This window comes from Chrysochloris asiatica, unplaced genomic scaffold (genome assembly GCF_000296735.1).
Source record: "Chrysochloris asiatica unplaced genomic scaffold, ChrAsi1.0 scaffold00011, whole genome shotgun sequence".
NCBI classification, from domain to species: domain Eukaryota; kingdom Metazoa; phylum Chordata; class Mammalia; order Afrosoricida; family Chrysochloridae; genus Chrysochloris; species Chrysochloris asiatica.
Genome location: NW_006408529.1, coordinates 17,032,459 through 17,049,398, shown reverse-complemented (window position 1 = coordinate 17,049,398; position 16,940 = coordinate 17,032,459). Strand labels below are relative to the sequence as shown.

The 16,940-nt window shown below is 36.6% G+C and overlaps 1 protein-coding gene across 7 annotated transcripts in view; it reads left to right on the top strand.

Moving 5' to 3' along the window:
- SORBS2 (sorbin and SH3 domain containing 2) overlaps window positions 1-16,940 on the top strand; it is a 121,565-nt gene that overhangs the window by 85,938 nt on the left and 18,687 nt on the right. For all 7 annotated transcript variants that reach the window (XM_006834446.1, XM_006834448.1, XM_006834445.1 and 4 more), the window contains 3 exons: window positions 2,953-3,067; window positions 3,150-3,278; window positions 5,635-5,838. In XM_006834446.1, the coding sequence (XP_006834509.1) occupies window positions 2,953-3,067; window positions 3,150-3,278; window positions 5,635-5,838 (448 nt within the window). The remainder of the gene's footprint in view (window positions 1-2,952; window positions 3,068-3,149; window positions 3,279-5,634; window positions 5,839-16,940) is intronic.

Below are 16,940 nucleotides of genomic sequence, written 5' to 3'. Positions count from 1 at the left end.
ATTACTTGGTCTAAATTGCCTTTAAATACATTAATAAGATATCAGGAGAGAAATATTACAGTGGGATGTGTTACAAATAAGGTTTAATTCCCATTTCAGCAATCCACTCTAATTACATAGTTCCTTCAGAATTCATTGTAAAAGCACTAGTTTTATTTTCATATTGAGTTTACTTATGACACAATGCATTTTAAATTTTATTAAACATGTTAGAGTACAAAGAATTCAAATAATTTCTGTCTCAAAAATGGAGCAAAAATACAGTGTTGGGAAGCAATTAACACTAACAGGGAATTTGACAATATTTATCTATCCAACTATATCAAATGTGAAATCCTAGTGTGGTGCTGTGGGATAAAGCATTGGACCAAACAGTTGGTTTGAACCACAAGATTGGAGGTTCAAACACACCAGCTATTACTCAGAAACCCTATACAGGGTCACTGAGTCAGAACTGACTCAATGACACTGAACAGCAAGAACATATCAAGTACAGTTTATGGGGCTAATGACTAGAGCTCTGTACAAAGATTCCCTTAGTAAAATCTTCAAAGTTTAGAGAGTCTGAGCAAAGTTCTATCCTGTGGTCTTTTGATGTTGGTACCTTAATGTTGGTGTTTTATCCTTAAGAATGTACTCACCAAATAGGCACTCAGCTGAGGAAAATTAGCACTAAGCACACAAGTGTAAACTTCAGTGGGAGAGAATCTTCCAGATCTATAGTAGTCTGCGTGTGTAAACCATCTTTAGGAAAATTGATCTCCATTGAACTTGGAATATTGGCTTCATTATATACAACATTAAATTATTTTTGTTTGTTTAAATTAACATATATTATAACACAACTCTGCATTAATAAAAAATTATATGAATTAGTAAGTCTAGAAATGTGGTTCCACTAGAAGAAATCAGATAAAAATAAACTTAGTAGAATCTGGTAATGCTGCTGAAATAAGTGTAAAAAAATGTTTATTTAGAAATTAGGATGGATCCATGTAAAAAAAAGAAATCCTGAGAGGAAACTGAATTCTTCCTATTGATTGGATACGCACCATCTGCTTTGTTTCTACTGCACTAATTTCTTCTCATGGTTTTTCCCATTGTTATTTGGATGTGGTAGCATTTGTACAGGATCCATGTGAGTCCGAACCAACTCAACAATACTTAACAGCAACACATTGACCCCAAGTCACAGGGTAGCACTACTCACTGAGGGTTTCCATGGTGATACATCTTTTAGGGATGTAGACTGCCACATCATTCTACCACAAGAGGCTAATGGGTTGGATCTGCTGACCTGTCACCATTAGGGCTCCTCTTTATCTTTATTGTTGTTGTTGTTAAGTACCCTCGAGTCAGTTCTGACACATAGCAACCCTGTATAGAGCTTCCAAGGATATACTGGTGGATTCAAACTGCCAACCTTGTGGTTAGCAATCCCGTGTTTATAGTGCCATAACAGGACCCCATCTTTATTTTTAGGGCAACTGAAAATTTAATGTGCCTTCAATATGAAGTAGTATCCTGGTGTGGTGCTTTAAGATAAGCCAACCACTAGGTCAGAAGTTCAAACCCACCGGCTACTCTGGGAAACACTATACAGGGCCACTGTGAGTTGAAACAGACAAAATGGTACAACAGTGAGTGAGTGAAATTTGTCATAGGAGTCCCTCTGTAGTAAAAGATTGAGCACTTGGCTGCTAATCTAGACACTCACAGTTCAAATCCATCCAGAAGTGCCTCGGAAAAAAGACCTGGTGATCTAGTTCCAAAAGATCACTGCCATTGAAAACCCTTTGGAGCATGGTTCTACCCTGAAACACAGGGATTTGGGATGAGTTTACTCCACTGAATGGTAACTGTTTTTTGCTTGTTTTAATGTGCACCAATTCCTTTGATATGCAACAATTTTATAGTTAACATGAGAAACATTCTACATCTCATGTAAAACCTCTCTCCATTGCATATTTTGCACAAATAAATGATTCAACTTAAGATTCTGAAGTAAACAGTGAAGAAGAATCAGGAATGGAAGGCTTGGGACTTTGGAGAAAAGATCTAAATTAAGTGCTGTCTTATAAAGTATGACTGTGGAGGCAAAATAAGGAAGATAAATAATTATATGGTTCAGGAAGATATCAAAAACTGATATAGGAAGGTGAAAATTTAGTCATGAATTATTAAAGATGAGTAATGTTCTTATAGATTCATCCAAATTTATCTCCTATCTTCTTAGAAATAGCCAAAGTAGAATAACATAGTGTCTTGAAAATGTTTTAATTTAAAAAAATAAAAGATCCAAAGAAGACAACAGACAACATGCACATCTCTGCATTTAAAATTTGTTTCTCTTTGTGCCCCATTGAAAAATACAAGTATGAGATATTTTCTGTATTACACAAAATTATTTTTTATCAAGATTTTCTATTTAAATATCTGTCAAGCATCCTCAAAGATTCACAAATATATATATATACTTTATTATTATTATTATTATTATTATGGTGTTGACAATTTAGTATTCTGAGCCTAAAGGGTATTTATTATCATTATTTTAAGCTTTAGCATATCAAAAGGAGAAAGCTTCAGAGAGAGAAACAACTAGCTAATTTTAAGACAAAAAAAAAATCTGAAAAACTAGCCATCACTTGCCAAGCTTCATACTATAAACTAATGATTAGGAAAAAATAATCTGTCTCCTCCTTTTAGATTTCTTAGTGATCTGTGATTTACAAAAATGTGATGTTTATACTTGTTGTTTTTTAAAAAACCATTTCTAAAATCACATTGTTACAAATGAATTCTAAGACTTCCTGAGAAAAATCAGTATCTAAATGAGCTGAAGAATATATATATGATGCACATTTCCAAATAAAAATAGAATGCAGGTGCTGATCTTAAGAAGCATTGATATACATCAAGAAAATGACCATTTAAGCATGCCTCTTGCAGGGAGTTGTCGTTTAAGAAGGGAGATACTGTCTACATCCTCAGGAAAATTGATCAGAATTGGTATGAAGGAGAACACCACGGCAGAGTCGGCATTTTTCCTATCTCATATGTAGAGGTAAGTCCTTTTTGCTTCCCTCCTTGACAATTGATTCAAAAGTTACCACAGATCAAGAATAAATAGCTTCTTTCTTTCATAGAAACTCATACCTCCTGAGAAAGCACAGCCTGCGAGACCACCTCCCCCAGCGCAGCCTGGAGAGATTGGAGAAGCTATAGCCAAATATAACTTCAATGCAGACACAAATGTGGAACTATCTCTGAGAAAGGTAACACGATTATTTATTTAACTGGTGCACTTAAAGCCTGTATATATGGAGTCCCAGTGTGGCGTTATAGGAAAAGTACTGGTCTGCTTACTTCAAGGTTGGTGGTTCAAACCCACCAGCCCCTCCTCAGAAAACCCTATACAGGGCCACTGTGAATTGAAACAGATTCAATGGCACTTAACAGCAACAACATATGTTCAAAACAGAAATAAGTTAAACTTTCCTTCAGCATGGTAGCGTAGTGGATACATATCAGGCTGCTAACCTCAAGGTAGGCAGTTCAAAACTACCAGCTGTTCCATGGGAGAAAAATGAGGCTTTCTGCTCTGTAAAGATTTGCAGCCTCGGAAACCCTGTACAGGGTCACTATGAGTTGGAACTGACTCCATGGCACATAACAACAACAACATCATCATCTTTCTCCCACGGAAGCGCTGGTAGTTTTCAACTGCTGACCTTGAGGTTACCAGCCTGATTCGTAAGCACTACCCTATCAGAGCTCCTTGAGGAACCCTTAGTACAGTACTATTTCCTTAATCTGCCTTCTTTAGTCACCAGCCTCTTGAGTGACTCAGATTTGAGCAGCAACCTATCTGATTCTGTATCTCTTCTCAAAATATCAAAAAGGGCTCTATTAACTTGTTAATTTATACAGTTAAGAATAATTGTTGTTGCTGTTATATGCCGAGGAGTCGATTCCCACTCATAGCGACCCTATACAGGGTTTCCGAGGCTGTAAATCTTTACGGGAGCAAAACGCCTCATCTTCTTCCCGCAGAACAGCTGGTAGTTTCGAACTGCTGACCCTGAGGTCCACGGCCCGATTTGTAACCAGTACGCTACCAGAGCTCCTTTAAGAATAATGAATCACCCTATTTTATTGTTTGCTTCAATGCACATATTTGAGGCAACAGCATGTCTCCACACAACTCAGACAATAATATTCAGTGGTTCTGGACCTCCAGTATTTATTTAATAACTGGTGAAATATCATTATTCTTGTTCTGGCAGAACCTCCTCTTATTCTCTCTTTTTACTCCTAGTCATGTATTGTCCACAGATTCAAATCTCCCTTCAGGCAGCAGCATCCCTTCATACAGACAACCACGTAGTATTGCATGAAACATAGCATCTCACATTTCATACTTCTTTCTAATTGAAAGCTAGCTGAATAAAGCCCCTGTAATGTGCTGAAATTATTCGTTGTGGGGCACTCCACCATCTACTGGTGCAATTGTCCAAACATCCCATCACCTTGTGAAGGCAGCTACACAGTTTTTGCCAATGTATTTCTATTTATTTGTCCATTTATTACTAGGCCACATGTGGTTTTGAGTTAAAATTTTAAATTGGGTTGTATGACACTGCAAATAACAAGAAGAGTAACTACAGAAAGTTTCTATCATTGCAAAAGCCAGGAGTAGTACTCAAATATCCAATTGCCGATAAGGCATGGCCACCAAGCAATCAGAATGGATACTGGGATTTCATTTTCCTGGGGCAAGCCAGCTAGATGTCTACCATGGCCATAACTAAGTGCTTTGTTCTTCCCACCCTTGGTTAAACTCTTTGTCACTACTTAGCATAGACAGATTAATGAAGTAAAATGATGCACTGTCCAACCTCATCCCTCTGACTGGTTTCTGCAGTCACACCATCATACTAAGCTATGGTGAACTTTTCTGAAATTCTTCCAACAAAAGTTATTTCCTTGAATCCAATTATTTGGATAGAATATGTCATTAAGACATTTCCTGTTAAATTATTCCAGTTTTTAACTTACACAAGTCAATTCACACAGTAGCTGTATGAATATGTATAAGCCTATCCACAATGGAGTCCTGATGTGGCGCTGTGGGCTAATGCATCAGACTGCAAAGTCATTTGAACTGCAAGGTCAGTGGTTCAAGCTCACCAGCTTCTCCTTGGAAAGCCTATACAGGGTCGCTATGGGTCGGAATCAACTCAATGATACATAACGACAACAACAAATCCACAATTAAAAGTCCTAGTGTGATGCTGTGGGATAATGCACTGGACTGCAAGGTCAGTTTGAGTAGCAAGGTTGGCGGTTCAAACCCAACAGCCACTCCTTGGGAACCTGCGACTCGACAGCACTTAACAACAACAAATCACAACTAGCCATGCATCCTTAGGGAAATTTCTAATTTGTGAATGGTCGGTTAAATTGTATATATGAAAATAACATACTTGCATTCCTCTGACTAAATAAAAACTGTAATAAGATTTTTCCCAAATGGAAAATGATATTGTATAGCAGAAACCATTGGTAATTGGTAATCTTTCAGGACATCACATCTCTGTTTATGATGCATTTTCTTAATATTCATTGCAGGGAGATCGAATTATTCTTCTTAAAAGAGTTGATCAAAACTGGTATGAAGGCAAAGTTCCAGGAACCAACAGACAAGGCATCTTTCCTGTTTCCTATGTAGAAGTAGTCAAGAGGAATCCAACAAAAGGTGCTGAGGACTATCCTGACCCTCCAATACCCCACAGCTATTCTAGTGATACAATTCACAGCTTAAGTTCAAACAAGGTAAGAAGATACTCTATTACCTTAGTGTAATACCTGAGATTTGTAGTAAAGTAATCTATACGTAATTTTAAGACATTAGACTAGAACTTCATTGTCTATTGCAAAGAAAAAGATTTATATATGTTTCTAAGTGTATGAGTGCCATGATGGTAAATGAATTTTATTTTTCTTCAATAGGCAATGCTGTAAAGGTTTAATGCTTGATTTTGCTAATTCCATTTTCAGGCTAAAATTACAAGAAACCATTAATAGCATAAATGGATTTCTGTATGTGTATGTTTTTTGAAACTTAATATTTTTCTGAAGATGTTTTTCTAATAACACATATTCTTGAGGTATTTTTTTTTATACTCAACAATACATATTATTAGGTTGATAAAATTATATAAAATTCTTAGTATTCTTTATATAGCAGAAGAGCTAGAGCAAATGTTTCTAATTAGGATCTCCAAAAGTTTATTTAGATTAATTTGTTTACTAATTTGAATGATAATGTCATGGATAATTAGGAGTCCTCAAGTTTACAGAGCTAGTAGCTAAAGATAATTATCCTTTTTAATACATACTTTGAAAGGAACTTTGCTTCTTAAATTGGTTAATTAGAAAAGGCCAGCCTGCATTTTTTGTTCACAATGTGGATTTTTTTAAATTTCCTGCTGAATTAGAATATATTCTAATCTATGCTAGTATTCAGGATTTTCTTTCTCCTTTTCGTTAATTTCATAGTATAAAACTTAAAATTGCAAAAAAAAATTACTTCCAAAATGTTGTAAGAACTTCCCACCATTTTTAAAAATTTTTTGAAGTTGCGTAAGTTAATATTAATTGAGATCAAGGTTGAGACATGGAAAAAACAAACCATCTAAAGTAAGCAAAATAAAATCAATGTATCAGACATCATTAAACTATGAATTCATTTCATGTTCCAATGCAAGATTGTCTCAGGATAGTGTCCCAAGACACCTAAATTACTCTTTGAAAATTAAGATTAGAAGAAGGTTTTAACATAAGTAAAAGGTCTAAGAAATCACTATCCTCATAGACAGATTTCCCTTTAAAAGGGCCAAGACTAAGTTTTTTTATTTTTTTCTAATATTTTTTGAAGACTGGGTTTCAGTTGCAGAACAATTGCTCTCAATCCTACAGCACTGAATAGTGAAGCAGTTTGGTACTGTCCAATTTTGTTTAATTGAATATAAAGTTGTCCAAAATAATTCTTTAGTACATATACTTTACTACCAAAGTTTAGCATAAAGATCCTTCCTTCAGCAGTTTCATAAGTGTTACAGAATACTAGTTAATTTGACTTTCAGTAAGGGGAAGTTCATTGTAAAGCTAAGTATGTTGAGCCTGTTAACGTGTATTTGGTGACATGGAGGTAATGTCACTAGAGCAACAACAGGTAGTAATAGTAACAGCGGTAGAAATGAAAATATCGGAGTGCAACGATCTTTCTTCTTCATCCACACAATATTCCTGTTCATGACAGAAATGGAAAGTAATAATTTTCAATAACTGCATATTTCACAGACTTTCAAATTTTAATTATTAAACAAAAATATTTGTGTTGTAAAACATAGAGCTCTAACCAATAAGAAAAATATCTCTAAACTACCTTTTAACTTGTTGCAAATGCAACATCTAAGGACTTGATAGGGATGGCTCTCTAGCTAGTTAAAAAAGGAAAAAGATGGGCGCTGTAGGCTAAGCATTGCACTGCAAGGTCAGTTTGAACTACAAGGTCAGTAGTCCAAGTTCACCAACTGCTCCTTGGAAACCCCTTACAGGGTTGCTATGAGTCAGAGCCAGATCAATAGCACTTAAAGACAGCAACACTCACCTGATGTCAGGTGCTAAGCAACCTTTAGCCCTTAATCATGTATTCAGATGCTTAAATGAATCTGTGACACTCTGTGCCATTTATCCTACCCCATGATGACAATTCTTCCTTTAAAAAACAAAGACCAGCTAAATAAATTCAGTGACTGCCTCATTCTTATTATGGGAAACAGAAATCAAAACTTATGAGGAATGTACAAATGAATCGTACAGTGAAGCATATAATGTCCAAGGACTGAGTATTATTTACTTAATGCATGAAATATCATCCCAATCAACTAGAAAATGCTTCTCCAAAAACTTTCTTGAAGATTTCTGTTTTTCCAAACTATGTTATCAGCCCAGAAAGAGTTAAACCAAAAGTCATTTACCAATCTTTCTGAATGCTTTTATGTGTAAAAAAACCCACAACATTCTTTCTAATCATGCAACAAGAAATAATAAAAGGTTACTAGGTAGCACTTCTGTTGTTACTGTTGTTAAGTGCTATCTAGTCAGTTCTGACCCATAGGGACCCTGTGTAGGGTTTCCCAGGAGCATCTCGCCGACCTTGTGGTTCAAACCGACTTTGCTGTTCAGCGCATTAACCCATAGCACCACACCTTCTAGAATCACTTTTATTACATTTACACACAAAATTAAATGTAGCATTTTGATCAATAGGTCCAAAATACGTCAATAAGATAAAAATGTGTGGAAGTACATTTTTGCTTCAGGAGATCATTCTTCATAAATTGTATCTCTGCAGGTTTACATAAAATGTCAAGTTTTTAGACAGAATGGGCATCTTAGCAGAAATTTACACCCATTTGCCTCAAATGCTTCCTTGCCATACAAAAGATTTACTTGACCTACCCCTCCTTTTTCATTACTTTAAAATAATTATGTAAATTCAGTTTCCTTCTGATCATAGGTTTCCATTCTAGAAAAGAAAATTTTCTTCTTTTGAAGAACTTCTTCATTTAGAAATGTGTTACTGTAAAATTACCTAAAAATATTTTAGACCATATGTTATAAAAACCTTGCAAACATAAATGTAAAAATTATGAAAATTGAAAATAATTGACACCATGACAGGAGAAAAGAATACTTATCAAACCCAGGGAATAAAAAGTGAAACTTGATTTTCTGCATTAGCATGAGCTCAGAGTCATTTGTACTATACTAAACCAATATGTGGAAGCCTAGTTTAAAAGAGGTAAACTTAATTTATCTCTCAGGGATTTATGGCTTGTCCTCATAATCTCTGTGAATCAGCTTGTCATTTGACATCTAAAATCCCATCCTAAAACTGGTAGAGTTTCACTCTATGAGAAACTTTTCTAATTAACATATTAATGGTTTTGTATATTTGAATTCACCAAAATATCTTCAAGTCTAGAAAATAACACAGACTATTTTGCATATTCATTACCACTCCTTCCCTGAACCTCCCTTTGTCTTTTCTTGTGTTTTGATGCATTTCTTGTTGCTTTCTTGGTTTATTTATTTATTCTAATTTCATCACCCTTGCTTATTTCTAAGTTGGCTTCAAGTGAACCATGCCCTCTCCCCATGCACAAAACTTCACCTGGCCCAGGTAAAGGAGCTTTCCAGGGAGTCATCCATGAGTGGCTATCACTAACAAGCCCTTTGACCCCAACACCACCTCCTTTTCCGGACTTCTTGGACGAATTAGAGAAGGATGGTGCTTTAACTTTACCAGCTGACCAAGCCAAACCAAGTATATTAGAGGAGATAACCCTTGAAATTAAGGAGGAACCTTCTACTTGCCACTCAATCCTGCCAACATGTTTACCTATTGAATCACCTTATTCTCTGCTGTCTTACCCTGGCTCGGGTGTGACCTCAGCTTCAGCCCATCCATATGAGGTAACACCACTTCAGGATCACATGAAGACAACTCAAGAAACATTTGCAGATTTGAAAAAATTGAGAAGAGGATTTTCAGATCCTGAAAATGCACCTGAAGTCCTAGGTGATAAGTTTGTAGCCTCTACATGCACTAGTGTAAGTTCCTTGTCTCAAACACTCCCTGTGATTGGAAAGGAAGAGGAGGAGATGTATGAGGGGGTTATACCAGGCATCCGAAGACGGCCACCAGGGTCTCAAGAACCAGATTCTCTGTGGTGTGGCCATGATGGCAGAGAGATGACACCAGCCCTGCACATTGAAGAAGAGGAAGAGGAGAGAAAGCCTGGGCACATAAAATATTCCACCGATCCTAGCATGTCTAAGGAAGACTGCAGTCCTGCTAAAACCAGTAATGAGGTATTTTAATTCTGCCTAATTACTGAAGAACTAACCAGTCTTACTGTGGTTAGCTAGTACAGTTAATCATATTAATAAACATTCATTTTTATATTGCCTTAGGAGATTCCTCATACAACACACAGATACTGTATAAGTCAGGGGTTGTAGAAGGGTTGTATGGGAACAAACTATATTTTAGTAAGATGGCAAATATATGACAAAATTCCATTATCCCATTATTTCTTTATGGCTATAAAATTAATGTAAAAAGTCATTATAATTTATATAGCCTTTCTAATTTTCCAGTATTAATGATGACAGCTAAAATTTGAGCTCTTACTGAGTGTCAGATACTATTTCAAGAACCCCACATCTTTAATGTTCATACTCCAGTTATTGTTGTTAAGTGCCCTCTAGTCAGTTCCAACCCATAATGACCCTGTCTGTATAGGGTTTCTGAATAGAGGCTGGTGAGTTTGAACCCTTGACTTTGTGCCTCAAACTGACCTTGGGGTCTAGTGCTTATCCTACAGTGCCACACCAGGACTCCAGTTGTTGTTAAGTGCTGTTGAGTAGACTCTGACCCATAGCAACCCTGTGTAGAGTTTCCAAGGAGCAGCTGGTGAGCTTGAACTTTGCAGTTCAAATGGCTTTGCAGTCCAGCGCAGTAACCCACAGCGCCACACCAGGACTCCAGTTAAGTGGGCTATATTTTCATCCCTACTTTAGCGATTGATGCACAGAGAGATGAGTCCAGTGCAAAGGGGAGAAAATCATGTCCCATACGTTTTCTGTAAGGACAGCTTGGGAAAACAAAAAGAGGGAAAGAAAAAGGAAAAATAGAAGGAGAAAGGGAAAAAGGAAGGAGAAAAATAGTACTCCCCACATGACCCCCTGACTCTTCTGAAGAGATGATTTTCTTCTTAAGAATCGGGCCTCACATCTTCATTTTACTAAGAGCTTTCGACAATGGTTTTAATCAGTAAAGGGGGAAATACACTGAATCTTTAACTTACAAACTTCTCTCTTAAAAACAGCATAAAATATCTCACAGTTATGTAACTTGTGAATTAAAAAGCAAATATGATTGCTGGAAAACATTGTAATAATGAAACAAAAGGAATACTTTATACTTAGCACTTTGCAAGTCCTTTCCCCCCATGGTTCTATTACCAAAACCTAAAAAATGAAAATCATTTTTTAAATCATAGAGTTTTCTATTGAGATCTGATCTATAACCAATGTTGAAAGACTTAACCCATAATAACAAGGTGTTATTAAAATTAATCAATGGTCAGTGCCCATGAGGTCCCAGGACACCGAAAGCCCTGAGGTTTGGCTCTCATCAAGCAGAGAAAATGCTTGCTTGTATGTAAAACACATAGTACACACTTAACATTAGAGATAAGTCGCACATGTTTCTAGGAAATTATTTAAATATCTCGTTTTTGCTTCCATTTAATCAGTCTTTAAAAGGGGCAAAGGAAAGTAGCTAGATTTACAGAAGTAACTTGGTTGTCAGTGGGGTGACTCTACAGCAAGTTCACACTCTGCACAAAGAAATCCTTACTTCCCTACCTCTGTAACAAGTTGGCTATCTGTAAATCATGGGCTGCTTTACAAGTAAGCTCCAAATAGTCATTGCTGGATTATAGACCCTTTTCCTCCATCGTATTTAGAAGGAACTGTCATGCAAATCTATTATGAAATTGTAGAATCTAAGTGCTCTTATCTTCAACCACTACATCAGAAAAATTAAACAGATCCATGGGAAATTTCAAATCAAATTAATAAGAAAAAGTTACTGCTTTTGTTAAAAATATCACTTGCAAGGGTGTTTGGAAACTTTAAAATTATTGACATTTGGGAGATAGTCTCTAAAGATGATGAACCTCACCTGGCCACAAAATAATCACATCTGATCTTTCCTCAATGTTTAAGCCACCTTCATGTTCTTCGAGAGATGGAACGACTACACCTTATCCCAGATGTCTGCTTTCCTCCCCTCCATTTCATTCTCCCTCGGCCTCTCTCTCTGATCTGATCTCTACACTTTCTCAGCTTACCCAGCCTCACTCACCTCCTCTCCTCCCTAAACACTCTTATCAGCAGGAAATAAGTTCACCAAAATTAAAGGTAACTGCATCTTGAGTGTGGTTTATTGCATGTCTTTAGATGCACTAAATAAAATAGATGAGCATTTTTAAATGTGTGTCATCTCACAAGATCTAAAAAGCTCTGTAAATACTTATTGCTAACTTTTAACATCATTAGCATGGCCTCTATTCACAAAATTTTAAAGACTTACTTATGTACCAGCTATATGAGTCCTGGAGTTCTGGTGTGGCGCTGTGGATTAATGCGCCAGACTGCAAAGCCATTTGAACTGCAAGGTTGGCAGTTCAAGCTCACCAGCGACTCCTTGGAAACCCTATACAGGGTCGCTATGAGTAGGAATCGACTCGATGGCACTTCACATATGAGTCCTGGTGTGGCGCTGTGGGCTAATGCATCAGACTGCAAAGTCATTTGAACTGCAAGAACAGTGGTTCAAGCTCACCAGATACTCCTTGGAAACCCTATACAGAGTCCGAATCGACTCAATGGCTCTTAACAACAACAACAATATCCTGGTTAAGGAGGAAAACAGAACTAAAACATTTGTATCAGAATAAAAACTAGGAGTTAGTTTTTTGGGTGTTGTTTTTTTTTTTTCAAGTTGAAAGTTAGCTTGATAATCATCCTACTCAAAGACATCAGCTTTGTGCTAGTCATTCATTCTCTGTCACTTCTTAGTGGACTGCTTACCTCACATCACACCCTGCCCAACATCAAATTCAGCAGAACCCAAAACATTGGCTATCATAAATCTTATTCTTCCTCAAAACAGAAATAAATCAATAAGGATGCAGAAACAATGCTACTTTTGTAGCAGTTGACAAAGCTTCCATTTCTGAGACTTGCAGGCTGGGAACTTCAATGGTATATAACTTCTCTAACGGATATTACTGGAGTCCTGGTGTGTTGCTGCGGGTTAATGTGTAGGACTGCAAGGTTGGTTTGAGCCTCAAGATTGGTGGTTCAAGTTCTCCAGCAGTTCCTTGAAAACCCTATACAGGGTCGCTGTGAGTCAGAACTGACTCAATGACACTTAATAGCAACAACAAAAGTTACCACTATGGACTCTATGGGTGGCTCAAATAGTTATACGCTCAATTACCAACCAAAGGGTTTGTGATTCAAATCCACCCAGAAGCAGCTCAGAAGTAAGGCCTGGCAATCTGTTCTGTAAAGTTACAACCTGGAAACTCCTATGGAGCAGTTCTACTCTGCAACACATGAGAAATGACTCCATTTTTTTTTTTAATTTAAGAAAATGAATGAAAGATTTAATGACAATCACAATATGAAATCAGTCTATCACAGAGAAGTTTTGTGTCTTTGTTTACAATGGTCCTGAAACCTTTTCCTTCAACCAAAAGGTGATGGAATTCTAATAGTAACATCTTCAGATTCAGTCATTTCAACTTGGAATGAGATTCTTTGCTGATGAGTTAAAAATAAGACTCTGGCAGACGCAAGTTTCTGTAGTAGGACTCACCAATGATTGAAAAACACCATGTAGGCACTTTTCAAACTCTCATGAGCAAATTCATCCATTAACATAGCCCCTCTATCTGAATTCATCTTAAGTATGAAAGCAATGTTTGAAAATACGAAATACTTTAAAAACGAATTGTTCTTTGTCCTTAGGTTTGTTGTTGTTGTTGTTGTTTTTATCATAGTTGGCAGAATATAATGAGGAAATTAAAAAATAATGGTACGCACCTCAGAAACCCCATACAAGGCCGCTATGAGTTGGAACTGACTCGATGACACTTAGTAACAGCAGCATATAATATATAAAGTTAGCAATTTGCATTCCCCACCCCTTCCTACCATGGTTTTAGTTTTAGAGCTTTTTCCCACTTCATCTTTAGCCTGTAATTTTAGTCAGTAAGTGGTAAAGTAACTTTAGAAACCGAATTCTTTAACTTGAGGAAACACAGGACTTGCCACATCAAGGACAAAACTAGGATTTAAACAAGTTTATTCTCCTGAAAGAACCAAGCTAATCTTATACTTTCTTCGGGTTTTACTTACTTTGAGAATTTGAAAAATTGAAGGAACTCAAAATGACTGTACCTTAAAGGAATACTTTATTAACTCTATCAAAAATAGAAAAATAAAATCATTTTTTTTTCTCTATTTTATCTCAGATTTGGAGGCATATGTTAATTTTTAATAATCAATTGGAATTTTTTTCAGATTTAATACATTTGTTTTTCTTTCTATTTATAGAAAAAGTTGACTGAAGTTACTTACATTTGTAAATATAATTACAAACTGAATCAACTCCAAGTTCTAGGCCATTTTTATAGCTTAACCCCACATCTGACACAATGACACCATCTGCTTGATTTGAATCCTATGTGGAGCTTTCTATAACTTCCATTTCAAGTATGCTCATTTGAAAGAAAGACAGTAACCTAGCACTGGAAGCAAAAAGAAATAAACACTTGAAACCCTACTCAGAGTCGCTATGGGTCAAAACCGACTCAACAGCACTTAACACCAACAACAATGTTTAAATAGCACAGTATATTGCTATTGTTAAGTATGTTCCAGTTAGTTCTGATCATACAGACTCTTTATAGGGTTTCCAAGAAGCGGCTGATGGATTTGAACCACTGACCTTGAGGTTAGCAGTCCAGCGCTTATCTTATACCAGGACTCTAGCATAGTATTAGTTATGTGCCTTGGAGTCAGTTCCAACCCATAGCAACCCTGTATAGGGTTCCCAAGGCTATAAATCTTTATAGGAACAGAAAACCTCATCTTTCTCCGGTTGAGCAATGGTCAATGTGAACTGCTGAAATTGCGATCAGCAGCTCAACTCGTAACACTGGTGTGGCACTGTAAGATAAGCAGGTGGATTCTTAACTGCAAGGTCAGTGATTCAAACCCACCAGCCAATCCTCATAAATCTTATACAGGGTCTCTCTGAGGCAGAACCAATTCGACAGTCTTAACAACAATAGCTCTACTATAAGCTAAAATTCCAATTACATTCAGGAGAATATCTTGTGAAACACTAATAAGACATGGACTCAAATTGCAATGAGAACTCTTTATGATATTGATAAGGCTTTATATTTGGTTTCTTCCAAGAAACTCAGTTATTGTGATCCCACAAGGAAGTATCATATCCCTAAAATAGTGCAATCAGTAGATGAGCACCTTGAAGCAGTTTCCAGTATGAAATTAGACCCTGACTCTTCCTAATACATTCAAGCAATCTTCTGAGTTACTATTATCCACATCATCTCAACAGCTGAAAATTGTTTTTTCCCAAAGAAAATCATTCTCTGTAGCTTGGTTGTTGTATAAACTTTGTATTAGTCAAGGTTGGAGTAACTGCAGTGCCTTAAAACTCAAAATAATCAGACTAGACAAGATAGAAGTATGTTTCTCTCACACATGAATGTTGGCCATCCAGAACTGATATGGTGAATCAAGAGTCATCAGAGAACCCAGGAGTTTCCATCGTATTTGGGCTCTTCCTCCTCCTGACAAAAAGCTCCCACTGTGTGGTCCAAGATGGCTACTCCAGCTCCAGCTCAAGCAAAGTCTTCCTTCTCTCCAGGGAGCAGAAAAGAGGAGGGGAAGTTACATCTTCTCCATTGAAGGCAGCATACCAGAAATTGTAACCTGTGATGCCCACTTGTATCCCATCAGTTAGAACTTAGTCACAGGGACACATGTACAAGAGAGATTAGAAAATGTAATCTTTATTCAGAAAGGGAATGTGACTACCTAACATTTGAAATTCCATTACTGAGGATGAAAAAGAGAATGAGTGTTGGGGAATATCAAATATTCTCTGACAAAACCCTTAAGCAAAACATGTCTAACACATTTCATCATTCATAATGATTATGAAAATTTTCTGAAATAAGAGTTAAGAAAAACCACATGCTAAATCTGACAACCACATGGTTTACTATGCTAGGAATGACAAATTGAAGAGGAATGATGTTGCATTCATTGTCAAAAAGAACATATCCAGATCAGTCATGAAGTACAACACTATCTGTGATAGGATAACATCCATGTGCCTACAGGGAAGACCAGTTAATACCACTATTATTCAAATTTACATACCAACTACTAAAGCCAGTGAGGATGAAATAGAAGAATTCTATCAACTTTTCCATCTGAAATTGATCAAACATTCAATCAACATGTATTGATCATTACTAGTGACTGGAATGCAAACATTGGGAGCAAAGAGAAAGGATCAGTAGTAGGAAAATATGGCCTTGGTGATAGAAATGATGCAGGAGATCGCATAATAGAATTCTGCAAAATCAATGATTTGTTCATTTCAAATACCTTCTTTAGATAGCATAAGAAACGACTATAAACATGGACCTCACCAAATGGATTACATAGAAATCAAATTGACTACATCTGTGGAAAGAGACGATGGAAACACTCCATATCAGCAGCCAAAACAAGGCCAGGGGCAGATTGTGGAAAAGACCATCAATTGCTCATATGCAAATTCAAACAGAAGCTGAAGAAAATGAAAACAAGTCCATGAGAGCCAAAATATGACCTTGAATAGATCCCTCCTGAATTTAGAAATCATCTGAAGAACAGATTTGATACATTAAACACTAAAGACCGAAGACCAGAAAAGTTGCGAGATGACATCAAGAACATCATACAGAAAGAAAGCAAAAAGTCATTAAGAAGATAAGAAAGAAGGAAAAAGTCAAAAATGGATGTAAGAAGAGACACTGAAACTTACTCTCCAGTGTAGAGATGCTAAAGTAAATGGAAGAAATGAGTAGGTCCAAGAGCTGAACAGTCATCTCTAGAAGATAAAGTCAAATATTACAACAAAATGTGCAAAGATCTGGAGTCAGAAAACCAAAAGGGAAGAACATGCTCAGCAATTCTCA